At 35.0% G+C, this 13,594-nt stretch overlaps 2 protein-coding genes across 2 annotated transcripts; both read left to right on the top strand.

Moving 5' to 3' along the window:
• Window positions 1–5,228: 5,228 nt before the first annotated feature.
• On the top strand, window positions 5,229–9,428 carry LOC148613562 (uncharacterized). Its single transcript, XM_088586944.1, has 2 exons — window positions 5,229–5,309; window positions 6,621–9,428. The coding sequence occupies exon 2, from the start codon at window positions 6,629–6,631 to the stop codon at window positions 7,625–7,627; it is 999 nt and encodes a 332-aa protein (XP_088443070.1). The 5' UTR covers window positions 5,229–5,309; window positions 6,621–6,628; the 3' UTR covers window positions 7,628–9,428.
• Window positions 9,429–9,797: 369 nt separating this feature from the next.
• Window positions 9,798–13,506, top strand: LOC148613561 (uncharacterized). The gene is made up of 2 exons (XM_088586943.1): window positions 9,798–9,934; window positions 11,127–13,506. Exon 2 carries the CDS (start codon window positions 11,134–11,136, stop codon window positions 12,124–12,126), a length of 993 nt encoding a protein of 330 aa, XP_088443069.1. The 5' UTR covers window positions 9,798–9,934; window positions 11,127–11,133; the 3' UTR covers window positions 12,127–13,506.
• The last annotated feature ends 88 nt before the right edge of the window (window positions 13,507–13,594 follow it).

The following is a 13,594-nucleotide window of genomic DNA, read 5'->3' as shown; positions in this document are numbered from 1 at the left end:
GATTGGTTGGAATTCCCAGTGAAATTTCAATCCGTGGTATAAAAGGAAAAACTGTGCCTAGACAGTGTGCCATGTCATACAGAGTATGAATTGGTAAAGCAGTCTCCAGGTGAAGAAAATGAGAGAAACGAACTCCTAGATTCTCGTATCTGAATACTCTTGAGGGAAGTCAACTAGCTCGCACTGGTGAACTATCAGCTTTTGTGCCATACAAGCCAAGAAGAGATATGTACTTAGATGCCAAAGAACATCCACTCAGTCTGAAGGTCGCAGACTCCGAGAAGATACCAGATTTTCATACATAAAACAGCTCTTTTAAGGGCTACCTAATATATTTCAAAAAGATTCTTAAATTGAAAAAAAAGAAAGAACATGGCATGAAAAGGGTCCCCCTACTGTAGTTTTGTCCCTTCAAACCTATAAACTACATGTACCATACATGTAAGACCTCCGAATTGATGAGGAAAAAAACACGAAAGCCATTTTATCAGTCAATGGAAGTAGTTCAATTCGAACTTAATATACTTGTAACTTTTCTTCATGTATAAAATAAATGTACATGTACAAGGTAGAAATTTGGACCCGATGCATGAATCTTTATGTGTCGATATGAACAGACACACAATGTAACACTGACCAAATTGTGGATTATGCTTTTACTACACGACTCATTTTGAAAGGACGAGCTTGGTACATGTACTTGTTACAAGCATACATATTCGTTAATATAGGAGGAATAGGGCATATGCTGTAAAGAGCCTTATATGATTTGTTTACATTTTTCTTTTGTTTCCATATTATCGAACAATAACGTCAAACAACACATATACACGTGATCAGTGTGTTTTGATCTTTTAGAGTTGTGAACACTGCTCACTTTCTGTACCTCCCATTTTATTAGATCTCTAACTATAATCAATTAAAGCTAAGCCCTGCTCAAGTTACAATGTATCTCAAAATATCCGCCTTTTGCTTATAAAATCCATTAAACTTGCTCGATTCATTATATATATGGGCCTTATGATGAAAAAAGCAACATACGTAGATACATGTAAAAGTGGTCAAAGGTGTACATGTACAACACTATAACGCTCTTGAAAACTTCACCTGCAACCTGCTTTTATCACGGCCTGGCATGTAAACATATTGTGTTTTATTTCGTCGGTCCTGATCGCCATACAGTCAAGGATGGAGTTAGCTGGCGCTCGGGGAAGTGTGCCGAGGGGAGTGAAGGAACTTCGATGTTGTAGGAAGACGAAGGAAAAGACAACCCAGGAAGGTGATGCGATGTAAAATCCATGGTGCATCCGTAAAATCCGTGGTGCAACCAAACCAGTAGATTCCCAAACAGCGTCACTTTTAATGAGAGAATCATGGAAATCTTTCAAAAAGATTCTTAAATTGATATTTATAATAAAATGCTCAAGGAGGGTAGCCCTGCTTGATACAAGTTTCTAGTTACATGTATGCGCACTAGCACTGATAATTACAAAAGACCCCACATTACATTTTTAATTTTACGCCGCATTCACATCTTAAATCATAATTAAAACACGACTCATTTTCAAAGCACAACCTTGGTACATGTGCTTGTGACAGTCATTTATGTAAGTGAATGTAGGAGGAAGAGGGCATATGAGATTATGACATGTTTAATGAATGAATTTGAATGATTGCGATGTTCAATGCAGTAAGTTGGGAGATTACGAGAGTTTTTTGTTTGTTTTTTTATTATTATTATTTAAAAGGGGTGCGTACGCCCATTACGCCCTCACCTGGACCTACCCCTGATATTAATAGGATAATTAATTGGAAACAGTGAAAAACCAAAGTTTCTAATAAGACGTCTCCAGGTCTTCAAACAGTATATGTCGGTACAACCCCACCTTTATCACCTGCGCTCTGTCTCTTTTCTTTCGCTCTTTTCGAGACAAAACATTTACGCGATGATTTATCGGCTCACAGGTTAAACGCTGTCGCTCGGTGTTAAATAATCGAATATAAATGCCGCAGCCATATTAAAATGAGTGCAAATCTATATCCTCCACGAATTATTTCTTAAATTATCACAAGTGCTGAAGAACGCCTGATTTAACGAGTGTGCGAAACTTGTTCCGCGCACGAGTTAAATCCTCAAGGGTTCTTGGCCGCAGTGATCATAATTTGGTCATTTAAGATAACCAATGGATTATCCTATTTATTATATAAAATTTCTTCATAATTTATCGATATTTTCAACGTGAATTTAAAATTCTGTGATTGGCGAATTTGATATCAAAGTTATGACGTTTTGGCGGGAGAAAATCCGAGAGTGAAATTACTGATTCAGATTTTATTTCACAGTGTCAATCATTGAAATTTATTACACTCGGAATATTCCGTAAATCACTGCTATCTATATCATAGTGCATTTTCATATGCTGCGTTCACACATAATTCGCATTAAGTTCGCATTTAGTTAACGTAGATAAGGGTCACACGTATTTTGAATAAGCACCACCCCGCGACTGAATTATCTGTTTATTAGTTTAATTTGTTTTACTGAGTGTTATAAAATGGATAATATATACATTTTAAATTATGCAGATTTTTTTCTCGGATACTAATATGCTTCTACAAGCGCCATACACCTTTTTTACGATAGACTTACCTCCCTTATATTAGACACAACATTTGAATGCTAATTGAATACGAATTATTGAGCGCGTACAAAGAGGTTTTTCCATTTTCAGGGATTGTCCTAGGCTTATATGTTGTAAAACTCTCTCTTTAAGTTTTTTTTATATAAGTAAATCTACTTAAGTTTTGTGCCTTTTATAATCTATCATTTACTTTTCTTTGAATACGTTTTTTTTTTAAAAGATGCTGCCTCACCTTTGCCAATAGGGTGCCAAATTTTTAATATTTTAGTTTAGTTTGGCTGTCATCACCAGAGGAATTTTCTTCACCTGTAAACTTTTCTTTGGGGTCTTAATTAAATTAAATTTAATTAGATTTAGAAATCTTCCCTTCAATATGAATGTACATCTATGGAAAGTTGTAACAGTATTAGATATTTCGTAAATAAATTTGAGGAACTTATTGTGGCTATTCGCAGTTCAAAGAATTCTATTAGCACCTATTAAGGTCCATGGTAAATGAAAAATCAATCATCCATATATTTCAAATAGTGATAGGTATTCTCATATTTGAATTTTGAAAGGATATCATAATTTTGTGCATTAAAATATTACATACATGTACTTTCGGTGCACAGAAGGCCCTTATCGCCGAACTCAAACCATTGTTTGAATAACTGCTTTTTAAAATAAAAGATACTAGATTCTAGAAACTTGATTGATTAGTTTAATTGGTTCAACAAATCATCAGTAGTAGGGAATTATACTGTGATCTACATGTTAAAACTTCCGTAGTATTACAGTGTATTAACAAACTGTTTAACACAACCCTGACTTCAAAAGAAGTACTTAGACAGTATCCTCGTGTATCGTTAACGATTTATTTTCCATCGTAAACCTCACAATAAGATTAAAAGCTATAAAACTCTTAACTGTGAATTAATGATAGTGTTTAAAATTATTCTTTTACATTCTAACCCCACTGCATATATCTATTGTAGGCTACTAGAACAGTTTTACGACATCCGGTTCTGCTAGAACTGTCCCAGAATTGTTCTTCTGACAGTACTGTGGTAGTTTTATGATAGGTAATCTCATCTGTAATGCATTTCTCTTACCAAGACTATCATACTTGTATGTTATCCCACGATCTGATTTCATTTCTTACACGTTTACTTGATTGTGTCAATTCAAACAGCTATGGGTCAGGATTGGTACAAATACCAATTTTTGGCTTTCAACAGAGAGAGGATTACATCCAGTTTATTTGAGATCAACTGATGACCGAACTTCTACTGGAGGACGAATCATTATGGTACCGTGTTCAATTATCAGCGAGTTTAGACTAGGATAAGTCAATGTGCCCCGATATTAGTGGCACTCGGTCCATGTCGGACTGCCAGCTAGGCTTTAATGAGTCGGAACTCAATGAACGCCTTGAAAACTGTGACATTGAATTTCCTAAATCACGGACGTGGGTGTCGATATTTACTTCAGCATTATTTTTAATCTTTGATCAAGTTTTGCTATGTTACCAACTTACGCGCAGTCCGTGCTTACCGGGCGAAGTGCTGCAGGCAAATGAAAAACTATGGTCTGTAAAATTATTTGAATCTCACTACCTACTACAACGCAGGTAGGCCATCCTGCCACATTATTTTTCAGTTTGCTTTGAGGAGTTATCATTGTTCTGGTAGCGTGGATTTAACATCATGTATCATATTGTAGTCGGAACCTTTCAGGGCTTACTTGCTGTACTTAGAGTGTTTACAATATAGTCTTGTTGAAAACCTTTCGGTGCTTTTGTTATGTTTTACTGTATCCATTTTTTTCTTCTGTCTGATTTTCATAAAGACTGCTGCTATAGTAAGTCTATGACCCTTTTGACCTATATTTCGACCTATATTTTGGACAGTACTTTGCTTGTTTTCACTGTCTTTGTTTTCGAAGCAAAATTATGCTTATAAGTAGTAGTCCAGATAAGAATCATGCAAAATGTGAGCCTACATATTTTATTTATTTTTGATGTTGTGTTTATATTGTTCTAGTAAACAGAAATAAACATGTGGCTCTTCACATAATCCCTGTTCATAGGAGACATTAATTATAAAGAATGTAATATAGAATTTAAAATTAAGGGCAATAACTCTGTAAATGACATTGAAAAACAAAAGAAAAAGAAATAATTTTCTGTGAATTATCTCCTAAGATCAAACAGATTGGAATGAATGATAATACATTTCATCATATATACCCAGAAAACAACTTAACTACAAAAATTAAAATGTGAAGCCTTTATAAGTGTATCATGCATTACAGAATTTGCATGATTCTCACGAAGATTGCTATTCAATATCTCTTGTGTTACTGTAAGACAACATTAAGACAAAACCAATTCAAAGCTTCCATCACTTATTTTTACAATTATACGTATACATGTAAACAATTAATCCTACTATAAACCATAGCGAATGGATTAGAAGTCAACTCCGTCCGTGCGAGACCCGACAGGATAGTCAAAGAAGTTAAAAGCCCCTGAGTATTAGAAATCAACTATACGCCAGTGAGACCTATAATTAGATAAATATGTCAAACTTCCTCATATCTGACCATGAATTAATATCATTGTACATACACGTATATCACGTTGCCGTCGGGTAGATCCAGTGTACATGTTTTAACGGAGAAGAGGTATGTTCTTTATTGCTTGTTCATAGTATATACATATAGTTCACCCTTCTAACGTTTAACGGTACCAAAATACATGTAGAAGAAAAAAAATACAATCGACGGGAGCCCAAGACTCATATCAACCATATTACATGTACCTCAAGACACAAATACAACACTATAATACTACAGAACTAATGTCAATAGTAGGACACTATATGAAACATGTACTACAGGACTAATGTCAATAGCTGGATAACTGTTTTATAACAATAGCCAGGGGAGGATCCAGGATCCAGGATTTCAGGTTAAGGGGGCTGGAGCCAAGTGATTGCGCAGTGGAAGCGATTTCACGATTGTTTGTTCAACCATGCAATTGGGAAGCTAGACGACGAGCACTATAACTTTTGTCTACGACCATGATTTCGATTAAAAACGATCTTTCTAATCCTACGTTTATTTACATAATATATACATTCACATATTTGAATACAATGTTTACCGATCGAACTCTGATTTCTAACTGACCATAATTATCTGCCGAATCTGAACAAATAAACCCAATTAACCTAAATGTAATGGAAAACTCCCCAAATTACCAATTTGAACTTTTACTCTCTCATTGTCTGTCTGATACAGATCATTAAATATGTTAAACAGCTGACCGCTATCAAAATAATTAATTAGTTCCAAGTACTGGATGACCAGACAAACAACGACTATCTTATCTTAACTAGATCAAGGTTACAATTCGATTTCTATGTAATTGTCAATGAAAATTAAAGGTGAAAAGAAATAAAGCTAAAAAAAAAAAACGTTATCTAAAAACATATGAAAATTGAAGTCAAAAAATATAATTGTCTTCTAATCAGGGGCGTTAACAGAAAATTATGGCCGAACAAAGCGAGGCAAATCAATTTCTGAGGTAGAAAAATCAAAATTTCATGCAGAATAAAACATTTTGCCATTTTTAGTAGTGGGATGTAACAAAATATGAAAACACCTATATGTATTAGGTTATATAATTGCCCGACCATCTTTTTATCAGTTTCAGTGACTCGACGAGGTTTAGATTTCGTGTCTGAAACCTAAAAATAAAAACATGTTTTCAGTAAGTTTTCAGTGCGAAGTACTTGTCAATGAGTAAAAATCATTTCTTTTCAATTTCAACAATTGTCGAGATTGTAGTCAATTTGAGGTAAAACTTCGTTTTTAAATAGAAAACATCAACTTCTTATTATCATTACATTAACAATTAAACCTTTAAATTAAACATTTTCTATGACTTTACATGGATTACGACTTATCTAAAATGTTGATTTTTTGTTGAAGGTTAAAAAATGGCGATGACACAGTTTCCATTACCCATCATTGACATTTCAAAATCGAGGACCGATCGTCAGAAACTTGCCAAGGAAGTTATACATGGTCTCGAGAACATTGGATTTCTCTACATTGACAATGTAGAAGGGATCGACTACAATTTATTATTCAACATCTGCCAATGGTTCTTCGGATTACCAACCGAAACAAAAATGAAACTTGCTAGGAAGCAGTGGAATTCAGATAATAGAAACGTCTTTCGGGGTTATTTCCCTGTCGTTAAAGGCGAACCAAGTCGGAAAGAGGCTTTTGAGTTTGGACGTGACATTTCAACAGAAGATAAGTCGGTTTCCGCTAACAACTGGATGTATGAAAAGTCGGTATGGCCTGAAGAAGATGGAACAGTGCCTTTCAGAGAATTCTTGATTAAAATGTATGAGATATTTCATGAAACAACACAAGAAATACTGCGTCTAGTAGCCATAGGCTTAGGAATAGATGAACAAGCATTCAAAGATTTGTTTTCAGATAAACCGATTTCGACATTCCGTTTACTGCATTACCCACCTTGGGAGGGAGCTCCACCAGAAAATGCTATCATCGGAGATGGAAAAATTGTAACGACCCCTGAACACATGGACTCTGATTTTATGACCCTTCTTCATGTTTTTGATTATAAAGGACTAGAAGTTGTAGGACCTGATGATAAGTGGGTTGCTATACCCCCGAGACCAAACAGCCTTGTAATGAATATAGGTGTTACTTTTTCTAGGATGATGGGAGGACGTTTCAAAGCGACAAGACATCGTGTTTTGGATATTGGAATTGATAGATATTCTGTTCCATTTTTTCTGGCACCTTCATTTCACAGCGATATTGGTATAAATTTCATGTCAAAGTTCAGATCAGGTGGCCCTGATCATGTACCTGAACGCTATGGACCATGGTATCTGTATAGAATAAAACATGTGACGAAGTATTTTGAATACAGACATCTTCCAGATATTGAAGGTTAACACTGATGATGCACACTGTTTACAACATCGTATTTATTTGAATTTGGCTCTATTTTGGAAAATTGTAACAAAACTATCACTGGGATGTATAATTGAAAACACTTCATTTGTTGTAAAAGAGTAAAAACCACCAGATATATGTATGGTCTGAAATCATTTAGATATTCAGCCCCAAAGAATTGGAATAGTCTCACAGATGAACTAAGAAAGCAGACAAATATAAATCAGTTCAAGACCCTCATGAAAACATGGGGAGGGTCCACCTACCGATGTATCATCAGTATCTGTTAATCAAACGGGCTGAATGTCTATATACATTATCCTTGTTTTCCCTGGTTTTGTTCGGCTTTTGCTTGCTTTTTCTGCCGAATGCATTTATTAGCTCACCTGGCCAAAGGCAGTGTGAGCTATTGCCATCACTTGGCGTCCGTCGTCGTCGCCGTCGTTAACAATTATACAAAACTTTTCTCCTCTGAAACGACTTGACTAATTAGAACCAAATTTGGTATGAATGTATCCTGCATGGAACTGGTGTGGGGATTTTTGATCCGTCAAAAACATGGCCGCCGTTACTAAAAGTAGAACATAGGGGTCACATATATCTCCAAAACCCTTTGGTTAAGCAACATTTTGACATGAGTAAAAGTGTTCAGCATGGTGAGATCTATCTCTGGTCAAATATTGGTTTTATTCCGTTAGACCATAATTGAGTAATTGCCCTTTTTCAACGATTTTTGCTATCCCTTTTTTCTATTTCTCTTCTGACACTACTTGACCAATTGAAACCAAACTTGGTATGAATGTTTCTTGGGGTATCCTGCATAGAAATGATGTGGGCATTTTTGATTCGTCGAAAAACATGGGCACCGTTACTAAAAATAGAACATAGGGGTCAGACAGTAGTTTTTCACATATATCTCCAAAACCGTTTGGTTAAGCTAAATTTTGACGTGGGTAAAAGTGTTCAGCATGGTGAGATCTATCTCTGGACAAATTTTGGTTCTAAACCGTTAAGTCATGTTGGCCATATTGCTTTTTTTTCAACGATTTTTGTTTTTAATGTTCCTGTATTTCTTTCAAAAATCTTCTCCTATGACATTATTTGATCAATTGGAACCAAACTTGGCATGAATGTTCCTTGGTGTATTTTGCATAGAACTGATTTGCGGATTTTTGATCCGTCCAAAACATGGCCGCTGTTACTAAAAATAGAACATAGGGGTCAGACAATAGTTTTTCACATACATCTCCAAAACCGTTAGGTTTAGTCAAATGCTTTCAATAGCTGAAATGATCCTTATTGTTAGGACTACAAAAGTCTTCAGGGATAAAAGTTGTCAGATGACTCCTTGTAAGGATTATTGCCCTTTGCAGTTTTCAGTCAATATCTTGAAAACTATGATAGATTAAAAAAACTTTTAATTGTTGAAATAATCCTTATGATAAGTCCTACGAAATACTTCTTGAGTCAAAATTGTTGGACAACTTCTTGTTAAATTGATTGCCTTTGGAAGGCAAAATTAAACCAGGTGAGCAATTCAGGCTCCTGGGAGCCTCCTGTATTTCTTTTCATGCTGCTTTAGTTTCACTTGTTTTATGTGTGTATTATGATAATGCTTTAAATGTTTTATCCTTATAGTATGTCTTGTGTATTTACATTTTTATATGTTTGTATATATCTGCGTGCCTGTATGCCTTTTAAACATGTATGATGTTTGTATGTAGTCGGTATAAAAGCTCCTGCGACCTTATGTTATTTGTTATATGCACTCATTACCCCGATTATAAATTAAAAAGGAATACTTACATTACATATTTACTGTTACTTTCATGGCTATTTTTGTTGTTGTTAAAAGTTTTAACATTGAAAATGAGATATGTTTTTAGAAAAGCAGAGGACGCTTACCCTACTGGTGCACCTGGTTCATGCTCCCAGTTTTTAGTGGAGTCCGAGTCGCTCAATTGCTTTTGTTACTTTGTATGTCTGATTTTAGTTACTTTATGTTCTTTGTTGTGTATGTTTGTTTTCCATATCTGGTCTTCGTCCCTGGATTACATTTTATTTATTACCGCTATAACCTTGGTTCCCTTGATTACTCTTTCCCTATATATCTTGTATACTTACAAGTTATTACTCTTGTCACCCATTGGCATTATGGGGAGTGCGTGTTTTGTCAATGTTTTATAAAGAAGCATTAAGAAAAACATTTGACCTTGAAATAGGACAACATACACAATCCCCGTACGCATCTAATTGACCGCTCAAGATAACGACAACGCGATAAAGACTGCGAGGAAGTTCATAATGTAAGTTATTTATGTAGTTAATCTGCTAGTGTATTGTGATTTTTTTCTACATACTTTATCTATTAATTTGGGTACATGACTGTAATTTCATCTTAAAAATCAAGATCGGAGCGCTTAGGCGTTTTGCTAGGAGCTCGAACCGTTTGTGTTAAGAACACTATAATTATTAGAAGTATCGATCGTGTTTACAGACAGAATGCTGGTAGTAATGATTAACGTTAGTTATTCAGTGAACAGACTGTCAGACCTCTGTTTACATTTTGCTGGTGAAGGTTGTCAAAGCCTATGATCTTTTTACATAGTACATCAATTCATGAAACTGATTCGCAGGTTGCAGCTTGATACGACCGAAAAGATCGAACCCTTAACAGTTGGGACAAGTATGGACCGCCATTTAAGCTTGATACAGCTCTGAGGTTTGATTGCGGTTAAATATTTGGCACAAAAAATAATTTGACCAGAATCGAAGTGGCCACTTTTCCCCTTTATTCCTCTATTCAATCCCTTGGAATACAATTTCAAAGAGATCAGTTCTCTTTTACTCAAGTCATTACATGTATCTATACATCAGGAAAATGCTTGTTTCTTGCCCATTCCCCATCCCCTTATTCATATCAGTTCAAGTCACGATCCCCAATAATCAATCCCAGCGATCCTTTGTGGACCTCGTAGTACAATTTCAAATCGATCAATTCACTTGCACTCAACTTAATGTCCCGACATTATCATAATTCTTGCTCATAGCCCCTAATTTATAAAACGTTCAAGTAATGACCCCAAAAATCAATTTCTGCCTTCCTTTGCTGGTATGACTCCTTGTGGCACCATTTCAAAGAGATCCATTCACATTTATTTAAGTTATTGTCTGGACATCACTAAAACGCTAGTTTTCTTTGTTTTTGACCCCTTTTTTGCCCCACATTCCTCATGTCCCAAACCCATATTCCTTTGACTTATATGGCACTTTTTGGTACAATATTGAAGAGATTCATATACTTATAGTCAAGTTATAAGCTGGTTATAATGAAAAATGCTTGTTTTTTGGCCTTTTCCCCTTAAAATGAATGGTCCAAGGAACGTTCAATCGTTTATCCTTTTTAAACATTGACACATAGATATTTTGTTCTAGTATTATAGGTATATATCTTTTTAAGTACACGTGTTTTTTTAATTTCATTTCAATTAATTTTAGAGATAAAATGTCAGAAAGTCCTCTTCCAATCATAGATATGTCAAAAAGCAGGACGAGTCGAGATAGCCTCGCACAAGAAGTAGTTCATGCTCTTGAGAATATTGGATTTTTATACATCGACAATATTGAAGGAATCGATTTTCACGAACTTGACATACTTTGTAAATGGTTCTTTGGACTACCATATGAGACAAAAATGAAAACGGCTAGAAAAAACTTCAATCCCCAAAACAGGAACGTGTATCGCGGATATTTTCCAGTTGTTGAAGGAGAACCAAGCCGTAAAGAAGGCTTTGAAATTGGCAGAGATGTTCCAACAGGTGATGAGACAGTCTCCCCTTCTAACTGGATGTATGAAAGCTCAGTTTGGCCAGAAGAAGACGAAGAGGTTCCATTTAAACATTTAATGCAAAAAATGTATGACAAATTCCATGACACCTCGCAAGAAATCTTACGACTTGCCGCGAAAGGTTTAGGCATTCAAGAAAATGCTTTCGAAAGTTTATTTTCTGACAAACCAATGTCAACCTTCCGTATCCAACATTATCCTCCATGGCAGAAAGCTCCACCAGATAATGCAATCATTGAAGACGGCAAAATTGTGACAACACCAGAGCACATGGATTCTGATTTTCTTACTTTACTCCATATTTTTGATTTTCACGGCCTAGAAGTTGTAGGGCCAGATGGCAACTGGATAGGAGTTCCACCAAGACCTAACTCATTGATTATGAATATTGGTGTGACATTCTCTAGAATGATGGGCGGGCGATTGAAAGCCACACGACATCGTGTAATAGATATCGGTATCGATAGATTCTCTGTACCCTTCTTCCTCTCTCCGTCATATGACAGCGATATCGGTATAAACTTTATGTCCAAATACATACCTGGTGGTCCAGACCATGTACCTGAACGCTTTGGACCATTTCTTCTGCATCGTATTAAGTATGAAATCAAATACTTTGAATACAGAGATCTACCTGATATTAAAGACTAAATAGAAATACAGAAACTTTCCTGAAAATGAAACTGAAGTGTGAAAAATATAATTTTATTCATTATTCGACTGTGGAAACTACGCCCATTGCAAATATCATTTACTTGAGAAGTTTTCTCTTTCAAGATTCAGAACTCATGGCTCGAATAAATTATGTTATTCAGTTGCACTGAAAGTTCACAAGTTAAGTGAGAATACAACTTACAATTTAGATATGATGTGAACAATTTAGAAGAAAATTTCCTTATTTAAAGAATGATTAGGTAATTAGATTTTTTCGATATTTCATCAACGTTTGGCTTGACATGGATTAACAAAGGTGTAACTTAACGGAAAACTATTTAAAAGCACACTGTTACGCGAGAGAAATGATAATAAATAGGTTACGTAGTGCAGTTTGATCGTGAACGGACGAGGCTAAGGATAGTGAACAAATAAATTTGTTGCTTTTTCGACAATTTCAGCAAATCTACTAGTTTTACCAACAAATCAATGTCTGATTTGCTCGAATTATTTAGTGAAACGTTGATCTTCGCATTTTCTAAAAAAAAAATTGGATTGTCAAAATAAAAAAAAATGCATCACTAACTATCATTTCCGAATGGTTTTCTAAAATTGTCAAAAAGCAAAGAAAATTGTTCACCGTTATGAACATCCTCCGTTCACGATTAAACTGTAATACATGGCATTTCCTCACGATCATTTCTCCCGCTTGACAGTGTGACGGTGTAAAAGAAATGAATCAATTCGAAAGTTAATTTAGTCTATTAGTCTAATCAACATCATACATGTATATTTAAGAAAAACAGAATACAGTTTTAGCTCTCAGACTTACACTAAATTTCGTTTTAGCTGCTACACGTAGTGACCTTCCGGTTTAAATCATCTGAAATAAGCAAAATGTGAGCGTTGTAGCTTGCGGTAGTAATTGTAGTAAGATTAAGGTCGGAACAATATAATTAAACATCAAAATGTGTATGCTTCCATATATATAAATCAGACGTACTTTTTTTAATTTTTCGTCGATCAGTGCGGACACATTGCATACTTGTACAATATACTACAAAACACTTGATGATAATCCTTTTCAGTGAAAATCCACTATTCACAGAAAACAAAGCGTTTAAGCGTCAGTCTTTGTAAGAATTAGGCAGTTGGTGAAACATGGTATTAAAAACCTATCATTTTGATAGTTTACTACGACTATTTGCACGATCAGAATTAAAGGAAAAAACAAGATTTTCCACATCACGGTCCTACATTTAGATATAATTTAATTGAAATGCACTGTAAAAGAACATTTTGAAGGCAGATAACTCTGTCAATAAAAACTCATATTTTCTAACATTCTATTGAAAAAATTACGAACAAATACAATGATGCAGAGATCAAATAATGTTTTTTTTTTTTTTTTTTTTTTTCAAATAGAGAAAGCATTGTTGCGTGAAATTACATTGTCAGATCAGTG

The sequence above is a fragment of the Perna viridis genome, chromosome 6 (assembly GCF_037379345.1).
Source record: "Perna viridis isolate PV_CMFRI_1.1 ecotype Kerala chromosome 6, ASM3737934v1, whole genome shotgun sequence".
NCBI classification, from domain to species: domain Eukaryota; kingdom Metazoa; phylum Mollusca; class Bivalvia; order Mytilida; family Mytilidae; genus Perna; species Perna viridis.
This window is presented reverse-complemented; position numbering and strand designations above follow the sequence as displayed.

Bases quoted from the DNA above. Each gene is read 5' to 3' on its own strand.
- LOC148613562 (XM_088586944.1), top strand. From the start codon at position 6,629: ATGGCGATGACACAGTTTCCATTACCCATCATTGACATTTCAAAATCG.
- LOC148613561 (XM_088586943.1), top strand. From the start codon at position 11,134: ATGTCAGAAAGTCCTCTTCCAATCATAGATATGTCAAAAAGCAGGACG.